A 25,877-nucleotide genomic window follows, 5' to 3' on the forward strand; every position below is an offset into this window, starting at 1 on the left:
ATAAGGTGCAATCATTGGACGCCACAACCAAGGAGCGGGAAAACAGACAGTTTGTATTGGTTACAGTTCAAACGCTTTCTCTATAAAAGGGTTGCAACATTTGACATTTGACAGTTGACTTTGTGTATTCAATAAACTCGTTCAGTGTTAACCACTCTGAGTCCTCGTCAATTCGAACCAAACAGGAGTCTTCTCCAGCACCATAGTTCAAAGGCTTCAATTCTTTGGCGCTCAGCCTTTCTTATGGTCCAGCTTTCACTGCCATACATTGCAACTGGGAAGACCATAGCCTTGACTATACTGATTTTTGTTGACAGGGTGATGTCTCTGCTTTTTAGTGTGCTGTCTAGATTTGCCATGGCTTTCCTCCCAAGGAACAAGCGTCTTTTAATTTCTTGGCTACAGTCCCCATCTGCAGTGATCTTGGAGCCAAGGAAAATAAAATCTGTCACTACCTCCATTTCTTCCCCATCTATTTGCCAGGAATTGAGAGGGCCAGATGCCATGATCTTGGTTTTCTTAATGTTTAGTTTCAACCCAAGTTTTGCACTCTCCTTCTTCACCCGCAACACCAGGCTCTTTAGTTCTTCTTCACTTTCTGCCATTAGAGTGGTATCATCTGCATATCTTAGGTTGTTGATGTTTCTTCCGGCAATCTTAATTCCAACTTTTGATTCATCTAGCCCTGCCTTTCTCATGATGTGCTCTGCATATAAGTTAAATAGGCAAGGCGACAGTATACAGCCTTGCCGGACTCCTTTCCCAATTTTGAACCAATCAGTGGTTCCGTGTCCAGTTCTCACTGTTGCTTCTTGGCCCGCATATAGATTTCTCAAGAGACAAATAAGATGGTCTGGTATGCCCATCTCTTTAAGGACTTGCCACAGTTTGTGGCCATCCTAGATCAAGCCAAATCCAAAAATGCTACAGACTTCCTGGAAGAGGGGCACTCTGACATCTTGGCCATCAATAGACACATAGACATAAACAACATCTACATACTGTGCAAAAGAGACAATCAACAAGCCCAAAAGGGAACAAAAATACCAAAACTCCCTGATGAGCACTGAGAGTGCAAATGCACTAATAAAGTGGGTGAGGGACTTGGAGCTAAATCCCATAAAGAACATTTTTAAAAGTTGGAATATTTAGCTAAAGAAGAAAAAATAAGGGAAGATGTGGTAACTGAAAGTATAGATTTATTTTCCATAATGCCCAAGAATATGATAAGAATTATTGTTGAAATCTTTACAGAGAGAGAGAAACTCGAAATAAGGAGTAATTTCCTGACCACAAGACCAGTTAAAAAGTAGAACAGCCTTCCTCATGGAATCATGAATGTTGCTTCCTTAGAGATATTCAAACAAAAATTGGACATCTGTTTGTCTGGAATGGGCTAGGAAGATCTCCAAGATCCTTTCCAAATCTATAATATTCTGAGTCAGGGAAAAGAAAAATAGCCGTGTTAAAAGTCTTGCAATTATGGAAGACAGACCAGACAGACTGACAGACAGACATTTTAAAAAGAAGAAAGGCACACAAATATCTGACTATTAGAGGTGGCATGAAGAGCCATATTATAATGAGGTCAGATACCTTCAGGAGTTGTTAAAAGCTGCACGTGCCCTAATTTTTGTTTTATTAGTAGTGTGTTCTAATTTTGCTCCCCAAAGCTCTGCTACCAAACCATGAATGCCTCACAATTGCTAAGGAGGCAAAAAGAATCCCATTCAATCACTTCTTGAATTATCCTGTTTTCCTTTCTTCCCAAAGCAAAAAATCTCCACTGAAAAGCAGCTTATCAGCAAAGACAAGCTGCATTAAGCAATGTGTTTATGAAATATATGCTATCCTTTATTCCTTTGAGCATGTTGTTTCTATAGTTTTAGTCTATTTTAGCCAAGAGCTGCCATTTCTGCTGTAAGGATATTTAGACTCGAAAGAAATTAAAGGCTGATGTCAGCAAGACATCTCCATGCCTTGTGCAAAAATTAATAAAAAGATCATGGACTGTTGCTAGCTTTATAAAAATTGGGTCACAGCTTAAAACCAAAAGGTGGCTGAGCAAATAACAGTTACATTATTTTTAGAAGAGCTTTTGACTTTATCTCAAAACTGAAGTGATTGGTGGCACTACCTACAAGGACAAGAAGCCGCTTGAAGCCCAATGTAGAATGTTAGGAATTGAATCTTGGAGTACAAGCCACTATGAGACTACATTTCTTCAATAATAAAATAATGTAGAAGACTACACTTCTACAGAATTGTAAAGATTATCAAGCATATTGTGCAACTCTAACAAGACCTTACTCTATTGATTAAACAGATATAAAAATGTTGAGCATATTTGAATATACCTGCCTAATTATAAAGAATAAAGCTAAGAGACATTCTAAAAACCAAACACATAAACATGGATAGAATCTCTACTCATTTAATACTGGGTCTGCCATTATTTATATATATATATATTTAATCCCATTTATATCCCGCCCTTCTCCGAAGACTCAGGGCGGCTTACAATTTAAGCACAAATCAATGTGCTTAGCAATATTGAAGGTAAAGCATCCAGCCAACCAGGGCATCTTATCCCCTTCAATCCACCCATGCAGAGAACAGAATATTTCAAAAATAGATTTATCTAAATCCAATAAATTCTTCCACAAGTAGCAAAAAATTAAAACCCATAATGGGGCATAAGGAGAATGGTCTGTGCCCAAGGCAAACATCTCAGTTGGGGCAAAGCACCAAGAGTCCTTTGCATTTTTTCCTACCATTGTGTAGTTGTCTTGATTTTTAAAACTCATATATGAGTTTTGTCATTTGTCATTTCTTTCCTCCCTTCACAAGCAAAAGGAGGAGGCATGATGAAAAGAGAATAGAGCCCACATACATCATGAAAGTATAAAAATCCTTATGGCTGTGTTTATATACCCAATTTTTTACCATTTCTTTTAAAGAATCCTGTAGAACAAATATAATCTGAAGAAAGGATATGTTTTGTGGAACAAGGAAATATTTGCAAGCATATAGCATAATATTTTCTTGCAGTTTCTAAAGGTAAAAAATGTTTCTGATATATAAAATGCTCAAAAAGAGGTGGAATAAGAGTGGAGGGCGTACCACTTATTTCCAGTCATATTTGCATAGAACCTGGGTTTCCTTTCTAGCATGTTTAGGACAAGACACATGTGAATAAGAAAAAAAATCTAATCAGTGATTTTTTTAAAAAACAATCCAATTTATTTTTGTATATTTTAAATGTGTTATGTATACGATATTTCCTCCAATTTCCACACATTTTTTTCTCAATTTGTTATTAGAAATTTGGCATGTCGGCCAAGACTGTCCAATCTGTCCAAGCAATATGTAAAAATGAATGCAAAGGCATTTTCAAAAGTGCGAAGGGAAAGAGCATTCTTATACTAATGACCAGTGCTTTTTTTGTAAAATAAAAAGGTGCCGGAACTCACACATGTCATACAACCCGCCTTACCTACCCTACAAGGTTCCATTCAAAAAAGGTGCCGGAACTCCGTTCTGAGCGTTCTATGACAAAAAAAGCCCTGCTAATGACTAATACAGAATGGAGTAAAGGTGGATTATTTAACCAAGGTTAAAATAGATCTGTTGTTATCTCTGGTAATTGTAATGGACTTTTTGGTGATATCAGGACTGAAATGATGAGGTTTTAAGGATTAGTTTATAGATGAGAGATGTGATATGGGAAGAAGAGATCATCTGTTATATTTTAAGGGGAGGAGATAAGTTGAAAATTGTTTCTACTATGTATTGTGATGAAGGGAAGTCATTTATATGTTTCTTTTATTTTTTATACTATAATTTTATTTTTTCTTTCTTTTCTATTTTTCCTTTTCTTTTTCTTTCTGTACCTTCTATTTTTATATATTTTTGGTGTATTAGTTTTTATCATAGTTATTGTAATTTTAATAAAATTACTGTTAAAAAAAGAAAATGTATTGCTGCTCATAAGAACATGATGGCTTGCTTCACTTCAAGAAAACCAATCTGGATTAATTTTTACCTTTCTCAGAAGAAAGCAGATCCTTTCAATGTTTCTCAACCGCTCTCTCTGTCAAAGGAAAGTGGGAAAAGATGGAGTGAAACGGTACAATTTAAGAGACCTAAAATTGATCAACTAGTGTGAATCAACATACATTTTATCTGGTCTCAGAAGAAAGTCTATAGCATACTAGCCTCTGGTACAATTTGCATGGTACTGCCTTAGTTATCTTCTGAGATCATCTAAACATATTTAAATTCAATTATATCAAATGTTTTCACTTTTGCCAAGGCAACTGAAGTTAGTCCCAAATCTGAACCACAACTCTCAGCATATTAGAAACTATTCAGCCGTGATTGGATGATTACAAATTTTCTGCTGCAACTTTAAAGATAGCAATTGATTCCTGGAAATTCATGCATGAGATAAAATAAGGAGCCTATAGTTTCATGATATATAAGATGAGCTTGCTGCCACAGAGTGGACAAACCATGGAAGACAGAAACAAATAATGCTACTAAAGAACATTATGAGACAGAAGCAAAGTGTGTGTTTTGTGCAGGCACACTTTACCTTATACTTTCTCCTTATACTCTGAAAGTCTCACCTTATTTTCTCAAAATATGGTACATATGTAACAACCATCATTCTTGCATGATCAGCTGGCATTTTCATGCTGCCTTGAATTAGCTAAGTTTTTATTGCAGAGTTTAAAGGTAAAAATGTTCTCTAAAAGGAAAAAAAATGCTTCCTTAGGATGTACAGTTGGCTAAATAAGAGATCAGCAAAAACTTGAATTGTGGGTACTTTTCTAGAAACAATAGAATTGGTGTTATAGTTAATTATAATTATCAGACTTAAGCATACAAGATCTACTATCAATTACATCTTAAACTGGGTCATCTTGGGGCTGAGGTTTTACAGAATTGTTTTCCCATTACACAATTTGAGCAGATGTTACATAGCAAAGTGCAGGCCCATATGGGGGGTGGGGTGGTTACCACATTTCATTCAGTTGAGAGGTATAGCCCTGTGCCCTTTGAGGAAAGTTGCAAACCAGGTCACTTGCTTCACTGTTTTAGATGCGAGTGTGATCTGTGGCAACTTACGTTTAAAAAAACCCGGCGACTGGATGACTAAACACTGGGACTGCACAAAGCATTTGAAAGAGAGTGCTTTGCTAAGCACATCAGAAATTGCAAGGCCCCCATCCTCAAAATGTTGTAGCAGGCATGTAATTTGGAAGGCTTGTTCAGCTTTTCCTTGGCTGTCAACAAGTGTGTATGCATGTGCAGCTGCTTCATTTCATTGGTAATTCCAGAGAAAGTGTAGTCAGCATATGTACACAAATATATAGCTGCACAAGCTTTCCAAAGAACACAGATGCTTTACTCAATGAAATTGTGGTGCTTCACACAGCTTTAATAAACATCTGTATCTGAAATATTTGAGTGCTGCTGTCAGTCAGTGAAAACAAAATTGGGACAAAGGGGAGAGATAATGATCAGTGCAAGGCAATTTACAAACCTCACTAGTTTGCCATTAAATTATTTAAGTACAATGAGAAAGACAGATTTCCAACTGCATGCAAAAACTATGGGAAGAATTAACCTCACATATTCCCGCTTCTCTTTTCATTTAGTGAATACTAGACAATATGTGCTCACATGTCAGAATAAAAAATATGATGAGAAGATGCCTGGGGAGAAGTCTTGCCTGATTATCATGCAACAGTTTGAACCTGTTAGACCTGAGGAATTAGACAGGTTTCTCAGTACTGTAAGCTCTGCCACCTGCTTTTTAGATCCATATCTCACCTTGTTTGGCAAAGTGGCCTGGGAGAACTCTGTGAATGGGTTCTGGTGAAGGTTGATTCTTTTTTGGATGAGAGAGTTGTTCTTTTATCTCTTAAGAAGGCCTTGGTTCATGCCTCCTCAAGAAACCATCATTGGATCCCATCGTATTGGACAATACCCTCCCTTTCTTGGGGAGGGTGGTGGAGAAAGTGGCTGTGCAACAGCTTCAGAGGCCTTGGGAAAGTGGATTACTTGGATGCTTTCCAATCAGGAAAGGAAGGCTGAGTCAACCTCAAGCCCCTCAGGATCAAACTCCAGGCTATTGGGAGAGTTAGTTATGGAATATCTTCTGTAGGAAATTATGTGCAGATACTATTACATCTCTTTGTATTTATAAGGTCAGCTAACATACATTTCTCCTTCAGGCATGCACATCTAAGATTATATTATTATAATACTATTATAGTGTGTTACTCTCTCATAATCAATATTATTTTGCCTTGTTTTTATCTTTTTAAAATTTTTATTTCTATATTTTTATATTGTTAGCCATTTGTCAACATTCAATATTCAGTAAATAAGAAGTTATTATTAAATAATTGTATCTAGTTCATCCTGCAAGAAACTATGGTTTTATCTGACCTTCAAAGGAATCTTTCTCAACATTTATTTATTTATTTAGCTGTTTCTCAGAGTCTACTGAAGACAGTGGGGCCACAAATCCTCCTTGAGAAGTGCACTTATAAATTATGTTTATTTATATCACTTCTATAGAAAGTGTGTCTCCCTGAAAAGAATTACAGAGCATTCAGCTGCAGCATGTAACCAGCATTAAATACCTTAGCCAATTATAGATTGCATGAATCAGACTTTAGTTTATGGGATTTTATTGCAGGAACTTTCATTTCTGAATCAGAACGAATTATGTCAAGATCAGGCTCATTACATTTACATATTAAAATAAAAATCACTTATAGAGGGTTGGACAGGGAAATCAAAGCAATGGCAATCAGCTTGCATATGGTTGCCAAGAAAACTATAAGGGCCTGTCCATGAAGGCACAAGGAATGGTATTTTTCAATGCTTATTGAAGATCATAAGATCACATTTAACACTATATTTTCAAAATATAATTTTCATTAAATATTAGTTATTACTAAACCAAAGAGCAGTACTTACCGCATGTGTTGGGTTGCACTGGTCTATAGGACTCTTGAAGTCTGTCTTTAGCTCATCAAATGCAATTATCTACAAAAAGCAAGATTCAAACCATTATACTACTTTCAAATTTGTGCTTTTAACAATTGTTTATTCTGTCCTGATGTGGTGAAAATTCTTCACAGCAGCACACATGATACTGTCTGAATAAGATATTTTTTAGCCATAAAAGTCTTACATATAAACAGAACTGCTATGATACCAGTTAATAGTTTAATATAATATCACTTTAGTTTGCTCAATATTTTTGTAACAATGATATTGGTTTATATATTATATATGTTTTATATTGGTTTATTGTGGTATTGATAATAGTTAGGGCAGGGGTGTCAAACTGCTGGCCCACGGGCCAAAGGCATCATAGCAAAACCAGGCTCACCCCATTGCCAGCAATGGAAAAAGTCGTGATACGTCATGACTCATCACGTGACATTGTGAGTTTGACAACCCTGATTTAAGATAATATCTAGAACTATATCTTATTTTTTTATTCACAATGCAAAAAGATTTGAATCCTGAGCATGTATTAGAATCCTCCATTTACGTTCCAGGCCTTAAAGCTCTTTTTAATATAATTTGCACAGATATCTGAGGTAAAACTTTGGTTGTACTTGTTGTTTATTGGTCAAAATGTAATAAAACTGACTGCTATGGCCCTCCTATTTACTAATCTATATGTGGCATCATTGTAACTAAGGCTGATACTCTAATCTACATCTTGTATATCTATCTAAAAATTGCACACAAAACCTCAAGTGACCATAGCCATGATGGGCAATGAGGATAGTACCAACTGGCAGTCTAGCACAGCTATCACATATGTAAGATTGTGATATGAAATGCAAGAGGTATACACAGTAAATAACAAAATTAAGATATACAATGTGTGAAAAGAAAATAGTTTCATTGTGTTATAAAAGTAACAAAAAAGAGGAATGATGTAACAAATTTAACTGATGTTGGTTTGATTTTGGGGAACAGGATTGATGAATATAGGTATATCAGTGAAGGTGTAGATTTAATTATGAGTGAAAGGGCTAAAATGTATATAAGAGAGTATGAAATAGTGTATTCAAGTCTTGCATATACATAAAAAATTATCCTAAAGCATGTTTGGTCATGCTAGAAAACTGAGGGAAATAATGAAAGATACAAAGAAAAGAAATTGTGAATGCAGACAGATTATTATTACTGGTTTTGGGGGTATAATGAATCTGACAGAAAAAGTAACTAATGTGAAAATTGAATGACTGCAGAAAAAGGAAATACAAGAATCTGTATAAAAAGGAAATAGAAGAAATATTAGAAGAAATTTCCACAGAATGTAACCAATTATACATTTTTATTTTCTCAAAATTCTTATAGGATTTATGTGAACTCTGCAGGCGTTGATGGAAAGAATAATGGAACTCATTCATTAGTTTGCATTGTGCCAAAATCTGCTTTATTTATTTTTTAATTAAAAGAAACAGAACAATTAAAAGTCAGGTGCTTAATGACATCACAAGAGATTTTAGCAGGAATATTAGTGCCTATCAGGATTCTGTTCCCTACTTATGTTCTAAACCTTTGCTAGAACATTCTCCATTTCTTGTGTTCCTCATATATGAGGAGGCAATGAAAAGAGAGATGAATTGACTATGTTTATTAACAACAGCTTAGACTCTGACAAAAGAAGTTTAACATATTGCAAGGAACATGTCATTATTTACCATAACTTTTAGTAGACTCTTTCCTAAATAGTTAGCTTCTTGATTACACATCTGCTACATATAATGTATAAAGTGGCATCTGGATATCCTATGTTATATGCTAAAGTCCAATAGCAGACAAATTGTTGCAGGTTAATGTCCCCAGGTTTGTTATTTGAGCCCAAGAGGAATAATTTTCAAGGCATGATTTACTATTTCCATGATCCTATGGACCTTTTTCTGACATCCTGGCTTTGGCTTACCTATAATTGCCTGTACTTTAGTTTTTCCTGGTTTAATTATATCCTTTATTAGTAATTTCCTAGATATTACAAACAGATAATTTTTATATTTGAGGAGCTGGCTGTTTCTGATGAAGATGATGTTGTTATCCATTTAGCTGAGTCTGACCTTTGGCAATTCTATGGGCCAAGTTTCTCCACATCTTCTGATCTTGTATTATTTCTTTGAGTTTTTCTATGCTGTGGCTAGTGTCAGCTACAATGGTGTCCAGCTACTGTGTTCTTTGATGGTCTGGTTTCCTTTTACGGCTAACAGGCCTTTTCTAATATCAGTTTTATTATTTGTTTGTTTAAATTTTATTTATATAGCCACTCCTGTCATAATAATGACTTTGTGTGACTTAACAACATTTAAAAGTAACATAAAACTATGTAAAATGCAGCAGATGAGGAACCAAACCAAACTAGAAGAACTGAAATGGGGATCAGGATTTTAGTCTTTTGTGGCTCACAAAAGAATGTCATCCATGGTTTATGGATGCCTTCTATTGATTGTTCCATGATGCAATGAAACACTTCAGGAACAGACGTATTTAAAGGTGCACCAAGGATACAGCATATTAAAAGTACATAGGCATGTGTTTTCTTCATCCAGCATCCAGACTGAGGGGTTTTAATTATTTATTAATGGGGTTTTAGTTTAAATTCTGGGACTTAATTTAATCTTAGTTTTAATCGATTTCAACTTTGTATGTTATGTATTTTTTTTTATTGAAAAGTTTTAAAATACAGTTTTCCTTTAAAAAGCCCCCCTTCCCCCTCCCTCCTCCCCCCCTACCTCCCCCCCACCCCCCCTCCCTCCTCCCCCCCTACCTCCCCCCTCCCCCCCTCCCTCCTCCCCCCCTACCTCCCCCCCTCCCCCCCTCCCCCCCCGACTTCCCAGAGCTAAATACAAGGTATATATATATAAAAAAAGCAATCATAAACAACCATATACTAACAACTATAAATTCTAAAATCCATCACTCTCTAACTTATATAGGATAAAACAAACCTTAGCAATATTAAATATATATAAAAAACTAAAATAGAAAAAGAAAAAAGAAAACGAAAGAAGACTTATTCGAATGCTACATAAAACTTCTTAACCCTATACTTGTTCTGGATAAACTCAATCCATTTTCTCCATTCCATAATGTAACGTTCTTGCGAATGATCTTTCAAATAGGCCGAAATCTTCGCCATCTCTGCCAAGTCGGAAACCTTTAAAGTCCACTCTTCTATGGTCGGCAGTTCCTCTTTCTTCCAATATTGACCTATCAAAAGTCTTGCTGCCGTAACTAAGTTCAACATCAACTTAGAGTCCACAACTGTAGCGTCAACAATTATTCCCAACAAAAAAAATTGCGGACAAAACTTTATCCTCCGTTTAAAAATCTTCTGCATATTCCACCAGACTTTTATCCAAAAAACCTTAACCTTCTTACATGTCCACCATATGTGAAAATATGTTGCATCTTCATCACCGCACCTCCAACATTTAGGCTGGTAATTCGGATACATACTTGCAAGCTTTTTAGGATCTAAATGCCATCTATAAAACATTTTATAAAAGTTCTCTCTTAGATTTTGAGCTTGAGTAAATTTTACGTTCCTCACCCAAATCTTTTCCCACGTGTCCATTGTAATAACTTCCTGAATGTTTTGGGCCCATTTTATCATACAGTCCTTAACAAGCTCTGTTTCTGAATCAATCTCTATCAATGCAAGATATATCCGTTTGATATGTGCTGGTCCCTGATTTCTAATTTGCTTTGTCAAGTTTTCATCAATCATTGCAAATCCACTTTTCTGGTCTTCTTTCCACCTGGCCTGTAACTGAATATATTGAAACCAAGTTTGAACAACCTTCTCTTCTCGCAAGAGGCTATATGATTTCAAACACCAAACATTCCTTTCCAAGCTTAAGATTTCCTTGTACGTAGTCACATCATGTTTGAAACCAGCATGTATATTTTCTATTGCGTGTTTTGGAATTGCCCACAATGGTATCTTGCAGCTTAACTTATGTCTATACTTCTTCCAAACTCTCAGCAATGCCTGTCTTAAAATATGCATCCTAAACACAGTATCTACCTTCTTATCATACAGCAAATATGCATGCCAGCCAAACAACAAATCATGGCCCTCAAGATTTAATAACCTCGGTTGCATCAAATTAATCCAGTCACTTATTCCTACTAATGCAGCAGCTTCATAATATAATTTAAAATTAGGCAATTTAAGGCCACCTCTCTCACGAGTATCCTGCATAATCTTAAGTTTAACTCGTGGCTTTTTCCCTGCCCACACAAATTTATTGATACCACGCTGCCATTCCTCCAAGTTAGAATCTTTCTTAAGAATCGGTATCATTTGAAATAAAAATAAAAATTTGGGCAGGACATTCATTTTCACTGCTGCAATCCGTCCCAACAAAGACAATTGCAATTTTTCCCAACTCTCCAATTCTTTTCGAATTTTCCCCCATAATTTTTCATAATTATTTTTATATAACTTTGTATTAGAGGGTGATAAAATCACCCCCAGATATTTAACCCTTTTAACAATCTCAAATCCAGTTAATCCTTCTAAGAGAACCTTCTGTGAAACTGTCATATTTCTAGCCAAAATTTTGGTTTTCTGTGTATTTACTTTAAATCCAGAAACCTTCCCATATTGTGTTATTATCTCCATCAGGTCCACAACAGAGTTCTCTGGCTGGGTCACTGTAACAACCAGATCATCTGCAAATGCTCTCAATCTATAATTCTGATCTCCAACTTGTATACCCTTAATTTTTTCCGAATTCCGTATTTTAACCAATAATATCTCTAATGTTAACACAAATAACAAGGGCGATAACGGACACCCTTGCCTTGTGCCCTTCTCAATATTACATGCTTCTGTCAGGCTATTATTAACTATAATTCGGGCAGTTTGTTTTTGATATAATGCCCTAATCGGTTGTAAAATTTTTTCCCCAAAATCCATTTTATCTAAAACTTTCATCAAAAATTGCCAATTCAGTTGATCAAAAGCTTTTTCAGCATCTAAAAAGATTAGCGCCGCAGGGATCTGGTTGTTCCTTTCCAAAAACTCTAACACATCAACTATATGTCTCACATTATTTTTCATTTGCCTACCACTAATAAACCCCGTTTGATCCCCATGAATCACCTGTTGCAGAACCCTCATCAGTCTATTAGCCAAAACCTTAGCAAATATCTTATAATCTGTATTTAAAAGCGATATCGGTCTGTAATTTTTAACTTGAGTAGCATCCTGGTCTTCCTTCGGAATCAAAAAGATAAAAGCTGTTCTCCAAGACGGTGGCACCTTTCCCCCCCTCTGGATTGTCTGGAACAGTTCCTTTAACGGTTTTATCATCTCTAATTGTAAATTTTTATAATAGGCCGCAGTCAAGCCATCCGTGCCTGGTGCTTTATCCACCTTCAGTTCCTTAATTGCTGTAAAAATTTCTTCTTCTGTAATCAGTTGATTAATCCCCTCTTTTTGTACTTGCGTAAGAACCGGGATGCTAGCATTCTCCAAGTATATATCAATATCTTTTGCATTAATTTCCTCTTTGGTATATAAGTTCGAATAAAAATCCACAAAAGCATCCTTAATAAGATTCTGTTGAAACACAACCCTTCCTTTATACTCAATCTTATCTATATTAGAGGCCCTTTGTTTTTTCCTCAGTCTATAAGCTAACCATCTGCCTGGTTTATTAGCGTTGCAAAAAGTATTATGCCTAGCAAACCGCAAATTGGTCGCCACTTGATCAGCCATTAATTTATCAAATTGTCCTCTTAGCAGTCTAATAGCCTCCTTGATCTTCACATCCTCTGGGTTCAAAATCAAAGCCTTTTCTTTTTCCTTTATTTCATTCTCCAGTTCCTTCCTTCTAGTTTCCACTGCACGTCTATGTCTATTATTCATATATATCAACACCCCTCTCATATAGGCCTTGCTAGCATCCCAAACCATATCCATAGAGGTACCCTTATTCATATTAATCTCAAAAAAATCCTTCATCGATTTCAACTTTGTATGTTATGTATTTTTAATTTTTCCCTGTAAACCGCCCTGAGTCCTACGGGAATAGGGCCGTATACAAGTTTAAATAATAAATAAATAAATAAATCTGTGTCGTAACCTGACTGCATCTCTCTTTGCATTTGGAATTCTGCTAAGCATTCTATTCGTGCTGGGATGTAGCAATGCTCTCTTTGAGTCTATGTGAAGCGTATGTGTCTGAAGTGACTATAATATATGATTTCAGATATGTAGTTACTAGATATAGTTCTGGCTTAGCCTTAAATCTGTTGTAATCACATACTTAATATTTTGGGTCCCAGGCAATACCTTGGACTTCCATTGTGACCAAAACCAATTAGTTCTTCAATTTGACAAAATATTTTTTTGTTTCTATTCAGTACAGTTTTGTTTTAATTCTTCAGTACTGATAATTTTTTCATAGCATGTGCTACTGGTTGTGCATCTTAATTAACAATAATGAAACAACTTACTGGGACTCTAGAACTATCACAGAAAAAAATCTTCATGGATAAGTAGATATGAAGATGTCTGTCTACACTGAATGAGAAACAGGATAGACAGTTTGTAATTTGTAACTTGTCAGATTGTAGCCCCAGGTTGTTTCTTTGTGAATTTAGTAGTATTAATGCATTTATATTAATGCATTTATATTCATAGCCACCCAATGTAGCTATTGGGTCCCATTACATGATTTCAGATACATGCATAATATGACATAGGCTTCAATTTGTTGTAGTCACACTTAGCAATTAGATTAACTTGTACACCAGCATCACTCTTATAAAACAAGAGGGATATTGTTTAAACCCAGACTTCTTTCTGTCATCTAATCTTATCCACATTGTTTTGTGCATATTAACCTTGTGGCTATACTTACAACTTGTGACTCTTATAGGTATGCTTCATTCCTCTTTGGCCACATTGTTTACATATACTTTGCCCTGTTTTCAAATGTTTTTGCCTGTTGCTAATACCTCTGCTAGGATCCATGTTTCAAACTAAAGTCAAAATATATTCATGTATCTGTTACAAAATCTTCAATTGTCTTAGTCTCCCTTTGGAGGCATAAACTGCAGGTCAATCTATAATATATTTCAGATATCTTCATAGTATATAGTATACCTCAAATTTTGGCAATAGGGCTTTAAAGTTATTTCTTTCTTCTTCAAGAATGTGACTGTATTATACATTACTATATTATACATTAAGGGCATCAGTTCCACCAAACACTGTTTCAGGAAGAGTGCCATTTTCTTCTTGAACTACTGCATGACAGAGAAATACAGCATAAAGCACAAATACAATATAAACGTTTGTTGAAAATATCTTGATTGGCTTTTCACATTGCCAGTAATATATACTTCAATTCATAGAATAGCTGAAATACTTTTGGGGTGGTTACTACTCAGCTAACATACAGTATCTGTAATAGCTCCTGAGAAATGCTCCAAGGGCCTGCTGACCTTGCAGTCTCTGTTATTTGACTGTGGAGTATAGGTAGTCCTTGGCTTATGATCACAGTTGCACCCAAAATTTCCATTACTAAGCAAGAGAGTTGCTAAGTGAGTTTTGCTCCATTTTACAACCCTTCTTGCCACAGTTGTTAAATGAATCACTGCAGTTGTTAAATTAGTAACTTTGCTTGTCAGAAGGTTGCAAAAGGTGATCACATGACCCTGGGATACTGTAACCATCATATATACCAATTGCCGAATGTCTGAATTTTGATCATGTGACCATGGGGATGCTGCAATTGCTGTAAGTGTGAAAAATGATCATAAGTTATTTTTTCCAGTGCCACTGTAATTTCAAACGGTCACTAAATGATTGGTTGTAAGTCAAGGACTACCCATAATATTACTATTTTCTTTATTTTTTAGCAAGATATCAGACGTTTTTGCCAGACCTGGGCATCTAGCACACTATTGTTGCTGAACAAAGATCCAGCTTCACTTCTGAAATCCTGCATTGTCATTTATGAGGAGGCAATTACATAATCTTTCCTGTGTTTTATGCTTCTCTCCTCTAGTCCCCTGATTTGAGGAACTCAGCAACGCTATTTATTCATCCTTTTAATTTCTAGCTCTTGACTTCTACTTGTCAGCTTCATATATAATTCCATCTCTTACTTAGCCAGCTCAATGGATTTTTGCAAAATTTCTGGTTTCCATAGTAACTAGATTGCTTCCCCCCCCCCATAGATTTTAGTTTGTAGGTGGACATGTATAACACCTATGAACTTTTGAGCTTTTTCATAAAAAGTATTATGAAAAATTGACAAACCCAAGCATGGTATAACTTAATCCCCCCTCCCATTTTCAGCACAATTCAGCCTTTTAACAGATCTACCAGAAAAGGCCTTGAATAGCATCCTTCATCTATTCAACTTTCTTCAATCTGTGCCCTCCCAACCGATTAAAAATTGCAGGTGTTGAAGACCAATGCAGCAATTATTTATATTTTTCCCAATCACACAGCCTGACAGCAGTTCATAAAAACAGACCAAACAAAATGCACAGCAGTCATTAAAAAAAAATCTCAGGCACCCTCTAATCTTTCGTACAATCAAAACACTCATTATGTAAACGCTATGAGCAGAATAAAATTTTAAAAAAACCAAAGTAACCTAACTGCCACTAGTGTCCCAAAAGGTACTATCTTAACATCTTCTAAAAAAACTAACAAGTTGGGGACCAAATCAACCATGGGGGCAAGCTTTTCCACAATGACAATACTACCGAAAAAGACCTACCTAGCTTGATTTCCTATGGCATGGGGATCCTCCTATGGCATGGGCAGATGTTCTTGAAGGTGGAAAGTCCTGGATGATGTCAAATGGGGAAATTTTCTTTTTTGTCAATGCAATTAATTAATTTGTTTTTTTAAAAACATGGTTGTGGATAAATATTAGTCTCAGGAATACGCAGATGAGGAACATAAATCTGTGATACTCTTGGCACTGTCCCAACAAAACTATGTCTCTGAACTGACCATTTGAATTTTATTTTCATTGTGGAAGAATAATGAAATGCTAGCTCAAGAAAAGAGATTGCTGAACATAAGCTATCATTCCACTTGAAATTCTGGCTTGAAATGAGGGTTTTATACAGCTATAATTTCTTCCTTGTATTAAAATCTCACAATCTGATTTAATTCATATAAAGCAAGCTTTACTAATGCTTAGTCTATTTCTAAACGTAATTCAGAATGTCTGGTTGTAAAGTTTTGAAATGCTACAAAATCTCATTTGATTTCAGGGTTTAAAACCGATAGAAGAACCTTTCTATTTGAGTTAACACAAGTTGGAAAAACTATTATTTTCTAAGAAGAAAAGATTGTGTGGATTGCTTTCCTAGCAGATTGAAGATGAATAAAGGATAATATGCATTCCAGTCCTTGAGGTAGGAATTGGTGGCTTGTACATGTGCTTGAGTAACCTGGTTGTATGTCTCAATTATGTTATGGAATTATACATCCTATAACCATGGAATTATACGTGAAGCTGACAAGCGAAGTCAAGAGCTAGCAAACATGTATGTTTTCAAGATAGAGGAAATACCAAGAGTTCCCCCCAATGGGAAAGTGCCTCTTCCAAAATTTTATACCATTTCATTTCTGAGAAGCAGATTGAGCCCTCTTCTAGTAGTTCACCATCAAAATAGGTCCAGCAAAGGAATATATTATTAAAAAAACAGCAAAGGCCACTGCACATTTGCTTCCCTAAATAAATAGCATCAGATTCTATGGTGTCATGGGATTATTTACAGCAGACATGTCAAACTCAAGGCCTGAGAGCCAGATTCAGGTTATAATGGGTTTAGATCAGACCCTGGAGATAGTGAGGAGCTGGCCCCCGCCACCTTGGCCCTGCCCCACCCCAGCCCGTCTGGGTACTCTGTCTGGGCATGCTCACTGGAGGCGGTGAGCACGTGGGGGCTGGCAGTGCCTGGCAGCAGCTGCAGCTCATTGCTGCAGCTCATTGGCCCCTCAGCCTCTCATTAGCTGGTAGCGATGGCCAGCTGGATATGAGCTGGGGCATCCAATAAGCTCTGCTCGGCCCTGCCCCACATGTACCGCACTTGTGCACCTCAAGGCCCTGCAGCCCATGCAGCGCAGGTGGGTTTGAATGCTGTGGCTGTTGGGCTGTCCATTTAAGTGGTGGGTGGAGGCAGAGGGGTGGGAAGGAGACATGTGATCTGGCTCGTCAGATGCACTAGGCAGCCACCCACCCACCCCATCCCAGCCGCAGTGGCAGTGGGCAAGTAAAGGTAGACAGTGGGGTCGCAGCAAGGCAGCCTAGCCAGTCATTGTCACGGCCACATTGCGGCCCCTGTCCGCTGGGCCTCTGCCATCCAACTTCATCCTCTAGTTCTGGCCGCACACATGGGATGTGCCTCCCACCCACCTCTGATGATCCCAGTGAAGGGGAAGAGCAGAAAGTTCCCATCCCCAAGAGGCAGCTGGGACTCCTTTCCCTGCTCTGCCCTGTCCTGCCCGAGCCCAGCCCCAGAGCTGCCCTCTGTCAGAATTGGGATGCCATTTGAGACTTGCCCTCTCATTCTGCCTTCTGTCCCTCACCCATTGTTTGACCACGCCCCACCTACACCACACTTGTGCACCTTAGGGCCCTGCAACTAGGCTGCTCCACCCTGCCACGTGCCTCGCCTTGCCTTACCCCATGGCAGCTGTATTACCACCAGCAGTGGTAGCCCCATCCAGCAGGAGCCCACCCCCCCTGCTCTCATCCAGCCTGGTGAAGCCCAGCCTTGCCAAGGAGAGCAAGCATAGCAGCAGCCTCAAGGAAGAGATAAGTGCAGCTGGACGCCCTTCAGACAAGCAGGGCTGGGCTGGGCTATGGGGTCCCGGTGCCCTAGAAGCTCAAGGGCCAGACTGGGCAATTGCCATCTGCTACCTAGGGCTCTGGGCAGCTGAACGGACTGTCAACACTAACCAGGCACCCAGATTCCCCTCTGGTTGAGTCTTCACCCGGCCTGCTCTCTGCTCAGGCCGTGGCATTCTGTCAGTCCTGTGCTCCAAGGCTCGAGACTCAGTTGTCCTTCATGGGGTGGCTCACACAGTCGACTCATGCTGCCCTGTGCTCCTATCTCATCGTCTTTTGTCCTATGGGCCAGCCAGTGGTAGGGCTGGAGAGGGAAACGCAGCACTCATGCCTGATGCAGAGCCACAGCTTGGAACAGCTGGGTGCCTGGAGAAGGATAACTGTCTTCCAAGCCCTGGGGTGCAGGGCCAATGGAACGTCACAACCTGAGCAGAGAGGAGGCAGGGTGTGGACCTACCTGGAGGAAGATTTGGATGCCCAGTTAGTGTTGACAGTCCCCCAGGCTTTCCAGAGCCCTGGGCAGTGGAGGGCAAGCACCCAGTCCAGCCCTCGAGTTCCTGGGGCACTGGGATCCCGCAGCCCAGCCCAGCTTGGCTGCCTCAAGGGGGTGCCCAGCCCCACTTACCTCCTCTTTGAGGCTACTGCTGCTGTGCTCACTCTCCTTGGGGGACAGCAAGGCTCCTCTGATGGATGACACTTTGGCGCTTGCCCTGGTCTCACTTTAACCAAACTAAGGCTGTCCTTTTGCTTGAAGAGGCAAAATTCTCATATGTATGTATAATAAACTTAGCTGTCCCCTCTCTGGCTATACCTGGTAAGCTTTCTTCAGCAGATGAAATTCTACCACCCTGCCACACTCACTGCACATTGCACACATCCTGCAACCACACTCTCCCCAGGATCCTCGACCAGCAGGAGGAGGAAGAAGACAGCAAAGGTCCTCTGGGGGTAGAGGGGCCACTTGAATGCTACTCACAGAACAGAAATCTGCATCCCTACTTTTTCTAGTGTTTGAAATTTTAATTCAGAAATCTGGTAACTAAAATGACATACTGTTTAGATTAGAATATGTAGGGCAGATGGTTAAAATAAGCAAGAAAAGAACAAGTAGTATTGTATTCATGCCATGCTTACAATAGAACAAACAATTCTTCTCTTTATCTATCTATAAGAGCTTCCAGATATCATTTAGTGGTCAGTGGTGGTCCTCAAAATACTAAATATGAAACACTGTGTTACCAATGTTAAACCCAGTATTTGATTCTCTAGGAATAAGCAGAATTCAAACTCTACCTAGTATCAGTACTGTTTTAATACAGCATGTAGAACCCAGCATAAATGTTCATGAAAAGCTTTTATACAACACATGTCTACTTAGAAATAAACCTTACTAAATTCCGTGCAGATTATTTCCAAATAGAAAATTATATGATGGTAGCCATAAACTGTGTCTTGACATTCATACTTTTCTCTATCTGTATTTTTTTACTGTCACAAATCATCTGAGTTGTTAAGCAATTAGACCCCAGCATTTTTTTTCCCTAGGCCACCAAGTCAATATGCCTGTCAAATATTTTAAATGAACTGTATTCTCTAGAACAGGGGTGTCAAACTCAAATTCATTGAGGGCCGCATCAGCATTGCGGTTGCCCTCAGGGGGCCAGGTGGGTATGGTCAGGGTGGGCGTGGCCTACTGGGTGGGCGTGGCTAGAGTGCGTATGGCCTACTGGGTGTGCGTGGCCAGCTCTACATCGTTCGCGTGAAGGGTGCCTATGGGGGCCTGGGCAGGAGTGGGACAGATCTGGGGGTCTCTGGCAGAAGGAGGGTCTCTGGGCCAGGGCCAAGGCAGTGGGGGCCGTTCCCTCACTGTTTCCAGGATGGCTTCGTGGGCCACATGAAACCACTTTGCGGGCCAGATCCGGCCCCCGGGCCTTGTGTTTGACATGTCTGCTCTAGAAGCACTGGTAAGTACATATCCCAGTTAGTAATTCTGTACCTTGTTTCGTGATTCAGAAATACTTACAATCCTCTGTGTGGACCAGGATGGATGCTTCATTTTTTTTTTGGTCAGGAGACCACTTATTCATGGGTAATCTGCCAGAAACTGAAAACTGGCAATGGATGGAACTGAAACCAGCTTTAAAAAGCTCTAGAGAGGCACAAATCCATCTATCCTCCACTACACACCAAAACCCATTATCTTATGCTTTCACTGATGCCTAGAACTTTTAAGTAAATTGCAGGAGAACTTGCATAGCTTTTGTATGAGCAGTGAATTTTACACATGACTAAGGATTAAAATGGAAAACAAATTAATATAGTAGAACTTATATTTCTATTTAGAACATTCCTCCTCCTCCAAGTCTAGTTTTTCTTCTTAACGGTTGTCTAATACAACATACAGTTTGGTGACCTATTTTAAAATGAAACCAAGGGAGTTTGTCTATTGTTACTTATCTGCACAGGAAGAAACTGATGGAGCCTTGGTGGAGCAGTGGGCTAATGCCTCCTTAAGTAACACCAGCTGCCTGCAATTAGTGCAGGTTCGCGTCCCACCAGGCTCAAGGTTGACTCAGCCTTCCATCCTTCCGAGGTGGGTAAAATGAGGACCCAGATTGTTGGGGGCAATTAAGCTTGACTTTGTAATAATGCCGCTTGGGGTGTGTGTGAAAGCCCTAATAAGCAGGCATATACATAGAATGAAGGCTACTGCTAAGCTTGTAAGCCGCCCTGAGTCTTCGGAGAAGGGCGGGATATAAATGGAATTTTAAAAAAATTAAAAAAAACTATTGATGATTACAGCCACAATAATGTTCATTGCTGCATTTTAATAATTTCAGGATATTTGTTTTTTATGGAAAATACAGAATACTTAAAAATATGAAATGCCCACAGACTGTGATAATTTGCTTTAATTTGGTCATTTCTAACTTGATAATTTTAACAAAATGGCAAGAAGCAGAATTTTTGAATGAACATTTTTAATTAAGAGTAGCTGGTCATGGTTGCATACACCCAACTCACTTTTACTCCTGTAGTTTATATTTTAGAGGAGTATTATTTTCCAATAGTAGAACAAAATCTGAACAACTAGACAGTAGGAGAAAATAAATATGCCTTATTAAAAATAAAACAACTAGTCATCATAGGAAATGAAACATCTCAAATCACTTCAAATTCTCGGCTATCTCTGGCCTTTCACTGGCTCCAATTGACTAGTCTTAACCCAGTCCAACTGAATCATAATCATATGATATTTTAAAAGGAAGAAGATTGCTTGAGTTCTACAGTTTCATTCATGTAACTTTTTCATCCTAACTATTTATTAATTCCAAATTTGCCAAAAAAATGAACATATAAGTATTTGTATTTATTTTTACCATTTACCATTTGCCTTAAATTTCTTCCAAAAATTTTTATTAACTCTCTTAGAGTTCCTAGCATTATAGTCTCTACTCTTTATAATTCAGATTTTTATCTATTCTCCCACCTACATCCATTACATTTCTGTTTAATGCCTACATTGATGTTACACATACATTTTGCTGACATGAGTAACCCGTGTGGGTAGAAGAAAGATGCAAAAAACCTATGGATACTTTTCTTAGCAGGAAATGATAAAGTGTTTATCTAGCTGAATGCATTAGTAATAATTGACCTACAGAAAATTAAAAAGGAAAGGAAACCTATTAGGAAATTAAAACATACAACTCGAGAATTTTACACAAAGGGTAACTAACATATGGAACAGCAGAAGAACTGTGGGTGGGACCAAGAAAAAAAATACTTAAAGAGAAAAACAAAAACTGCTAGGAAGTATATAAGGAAGTAGAACACAGTTCTCCCTAAACATGGGCCAATTTTGTTATCTACTTTCTCATCATATTACTTTGTGCTATTGGGATATAAAATTGAACAGCATGTTTCAATTTAATGAAGTATGTTGGTGGCTGCTTAGCTTTCTTCAAATGACAGTATTGCTCAATGCCCTGTTTTTTTATTACATTTACTTCTATGTAAATTTAAATGCCAGTGAATCTGGGTTGTTTAACATAAAGTATTAAAAGCATACATCAAATCCACAATATTAAAAACTTTATTTAAAACAAGCCTACTGCTATCTTCCAAATTCACCTGCAGATAATCCTCTGGAAGAGGAAGTTGCCTCCTAATAGATAAAAGGCTAGGGGACTAGCTCTTCCAGAGAGATCTGCCTACTAATGAGAACGATGTTTTCTAGCTCTCTTAAGAACAACTGGCTAAAATAAAATATAATGCTGCTTTTGCTTCAAGGCAGAAAGGAACAAGCTTTCTTGCCACCTTCCTCATATCGACAATCAGTGTCTGCAATGTACCGTAACACTTTATATGGAGTTCTCTGTGCAAATGCAGATTCTGGAAAATTAAGGTCTTCACCCAGAGTCTCCATTGCAGGAGAGGCACTAGTAGCTGGATCCCTCTCCCTGCTCCCTCCTTGTTTGTTTTAATCTCTCTAATCAGGAAGCCATGGGTTAAATCCACAGGTAGAAGACCTAAGATCACAGCAAACCTTCCTCCCTTGAGTGTTACAAGTTCAAAGCCATTTAGGAGATCCAGTCTAGCTTGGAGCCTGCCTTCTAGCTTGGAGAAACTATGAACATTTTTACCCAAGAAACTATCAGTTGGATGATAACAACTTGTACTGACCAGCTTTTCCAACCCATCACTCAAAGAAGAAAGGTCCTTTAAACAGTACATCTTTTTGACCTTCCACAGATGCAGTGAGAAATTGTTCTTTTTGCCACCCTAATCAATGCAGAGTTGTTGAACTTGAGCTTCTACCTATGTGCAATAATATGAATTTCTCCTATACTGCCAGGGTTGCTTAAAGTATTTCTTCGTATAGGTCCTTGGTGGTCCTTGAGCTTGTCTGATTGTTGTTGTTGTTTTGCATACTTTTCATTACCAAACTAGGTGACACTATCAGTGCACATTATATTTCTTTATCTGCGTCATTTACCAGAGGTCTTCAGAGAACCAAAGAGTGGCACAGGATGGGTGGGAAGAGATCAAGACCCATCAACCCCAGAAGAAAAAAACAGGAGTCATCTACAACATATAATGTAAGAACTGCAACAACCACCATGTAGGAGAAAAAGGAAGAAGACTGGCAAAACGCATCCATGAATACCAACTGGCAATGAAAAGGCATGATGAGAATTCTTTAATTTCACAACATATACAGTAGACAGATTTAACCATAGTTTCAATTGGGAAAATGTGACAATCCTAGATCAGGCCAAATCCAAAAACGGCAGGGAATTTCTAGAAGCCTGGCACTCTGACAAATCAGCCATCAATAGACAAATGGACATTACCAACATCTATAGGCTATGGAAAGAGACAACCAGCCCAAAAGAGAAAAAGATTCCAGCACCTCTCCACCAGTTATCAGCACTCAGATCAGCATAGATTAACTCCAAGGTCAATAACCCAATCAAGAAACTGCCAAAGAGCCATTAGTAAACAACCCAGCCAAAGTATCCCTAAGACCAACCCCACCCAAACAGACAGGCAAGGCAGCAGAATATAAACTGACAGCAAACTAATGATATCCCCTAGTTAGGATAACGTCTGCAAGAAAACAAGCAAGCAAGCTCAGAGAGCACCAAGGACCCATCATTTCAACCCTGAGCTATAAATATTTTTCTTCATGGGAAGAGATCATTCAGGAACAATCCTATCTTACACCCCACTTACCTCTGTATTCCAGAAGTTAATTAGACATTCAACCAAATTGCCTTTCAGATTGCTGAGAAATCTTCAGGTGCCACGTGGAAAATTTTTGAATTCACCAGGTGCCTGGGAAAGGCCATCCAAATTGGCCCAACCACTCTGCAGAGGCTACTGAGTTTCTCTGTAAACAAGACCTGGTCTTTTTTTGCCTCCAAAAGAGGCAGTAGGACTTATTTTCGGGGGAATGTCTTATTTTTTCCACAAAACCTGCCTCGCCCAATGGTGGCAGCACCAACAACCCCATCCAGCAGGAGCCCGCATGGCCGTCGGCCCACTTCTGCAGCTGCTCACAGCCACTTGCAGCAGGATGCTGTGTGGGGGAGGGGATGGAGCTGCCCCAAGCACCCCAAAGGAACCCAAACACTTTTTATCACACGGAGACCGGAAGCTTTGTCTTCTTGTAAATGGGGCGCTTGGAGACGGAACAAATCATTCGGTTTCTAAGTGCCCCTTTCGCAAGCAGACAAAGCTATCAGTCTCCTTGTGGGCGAAAAGTGCACAGGTGTCTAGATCACCTGCCTCCCCCCACCTCTGCCTCCACACTTAGACTTAACTGCCATGTGCCAAGGGGCCAATGGGCTGCGGCTGCTGCCGGACACCGTCAGGCCCCGCATGCTCACTGTCGCTTGTGCTGGCCACATCCAGCCTCCTGGATTTATTTTTGGGGTAGGGCTTATATTGAACCCACCCCAAAAATTCAAGCTAGGGCTTATATCTGGGATGGGTCTTATTTTGGTGGAAACATAGTAGTAGCTCTAAGCTACCAAGAGGTCATGTGGAAATTATCTCTCTATGACAAGTTGTTGTTGTTATCTGCGAAGTCATGTCCGACCCATCACGACCCCATGGACAATGTTCCTCCAGGCCTTCCTGTCCTCTACCATCTTCTGGAGTCCATTTAAGCTCATGCCTACTGCTTCAGTGACTTCATCCAGGCACCTCATTCTCTGTTGTCCCCTTCTTCTATTGCCCTCAATCTTTCCCAGCATTAGGTTCTTCTCCAGTGAGTCCTTCCATCTCATTAGGTGGCCAAAGTATTTGAGTTTCAACTTCAGGATATGGCCTTCTAAAGAGCAGTCAGGGTTGATTTCCTCTAGGACTGACCGGTTTGATCGCCTTGCAGTCCAAGGGACTCACAGGAGTCTTCTCCAGCACCATAGTTCAAAGGCCTCAATTCTTTGCCTCTTAGCTTTTCTTATTGTTCAACTTTCACTGCCATACATTGCAACTGGGAAGACCATAGCCTTGACTATACTCACTTTTGTTGATAGGGTGATGTCTCTGCTTTTTAGAGTGCTGTCTAGATTTGCCATGACTTTCCTCCCCAGGAGCAAGCATCTTTTAATTTCTTGGCTACAGTCCCCATCTGCAGTGATCTTGGAGCCCAGGAAAACAAAATCTGTCACTACCTCCGTTTCTTCCCCATCTATTTGCCCCATCTATTTCCCCATCTATGACAAGAGACAAATATAAATATTCCTTAATATCAAATATCTTTTAACGTCCTCCAGTTTATAATGCCAGATGCAATGTCCATTAACTCTGTGGCCTATGATGTCGTGGACAAGCACAAGGAAGGTATGGCAGCCCTAAATTCCCAAACCAAACACAGGAGGAGAAAAACGCTAAAATCATGCTCAGCTTGGGTAAATTCATAGCTATCCTAGCATACAGAACAAGCTGGTCAGGAATAGATGCTGTTATGTAACTAAGATAATACTTCAATAGTATCATGAAGTGGGACAGCTAACTGATACATGGAAAAAGAGCCCTCCATACTGTCTCCTTTTGTCATATGTTCCACTTCATATTCATCCTTTATTACCAGTTGCAGTAATTGCAAGTCAGCCTTGCAGTATCACCCTATATATGTCCAATTAAAAATAAATGTCACCAAGTTGAGGCTTACTAGCAAATGAATATAGGATTGCAATCTGAAGCACACTCAGCATCCAATCAGAATGTTTTGTGATGGGACATTTTCCATGTCTCTAAGTCTAGAGAAATGGAGAAAGCTAGAGAGTTCCAGAAAAACATCTACTTCTGCTTCATTGACTATGCTAAAGCCTTTGATTGTGTGGATCACAACAAACTGTGGCAAGTTCTTAAAGAGATGGGAGTACCAGACCATCCTATTTGTCTCTTGAGAAACCTATATGCGGGTCAAGTAGCAACAGTGAGAAG

The 25,877-nt window shown here is 38.8% G+C and overlaps 1 protein-coding gene across 1 annotated transcript in view; it reads right to left on the minus strand.

Annotated features, from left to right (window-relative positions):
• The window catches only part of CNIH3 (cornichon family AMPA receptor auxiliary protein 3), a gene marked incomplete at both ends in the record, with an annotated part of 78,871 nt that overhangs the window by 35,591 nt on the left and 17,403 nt on the right, over positions 1-25,877 (minus strand). Inside the window, 2 exons of the mRNA XM_083351802.1 lie at positions 4,046-4,093; positions 7,000-7,068. Coding sequence (XP_083207928.1) covers positions 4,046-4,093; positions 7,000-7,068 — 117 coding nt within the window. The remainder of the gene's footprint in view (positions 1-4,045; positions 4,094-6,999; positions 7,069-25,877) is intronic.

This window comes from Vipera ursinii, assembly GCF_947247035.1.
Source record: "Vipera ursinii genome assembly, chromosome: 1".
In the NCBI taxonomy this organism is placed as follows: domain Eukaryota; kingdom Metazoa; phylum Chordata; class Lepidosauria; order Squamata; family Viperidae; genus Vipera; species Vipera ursinii.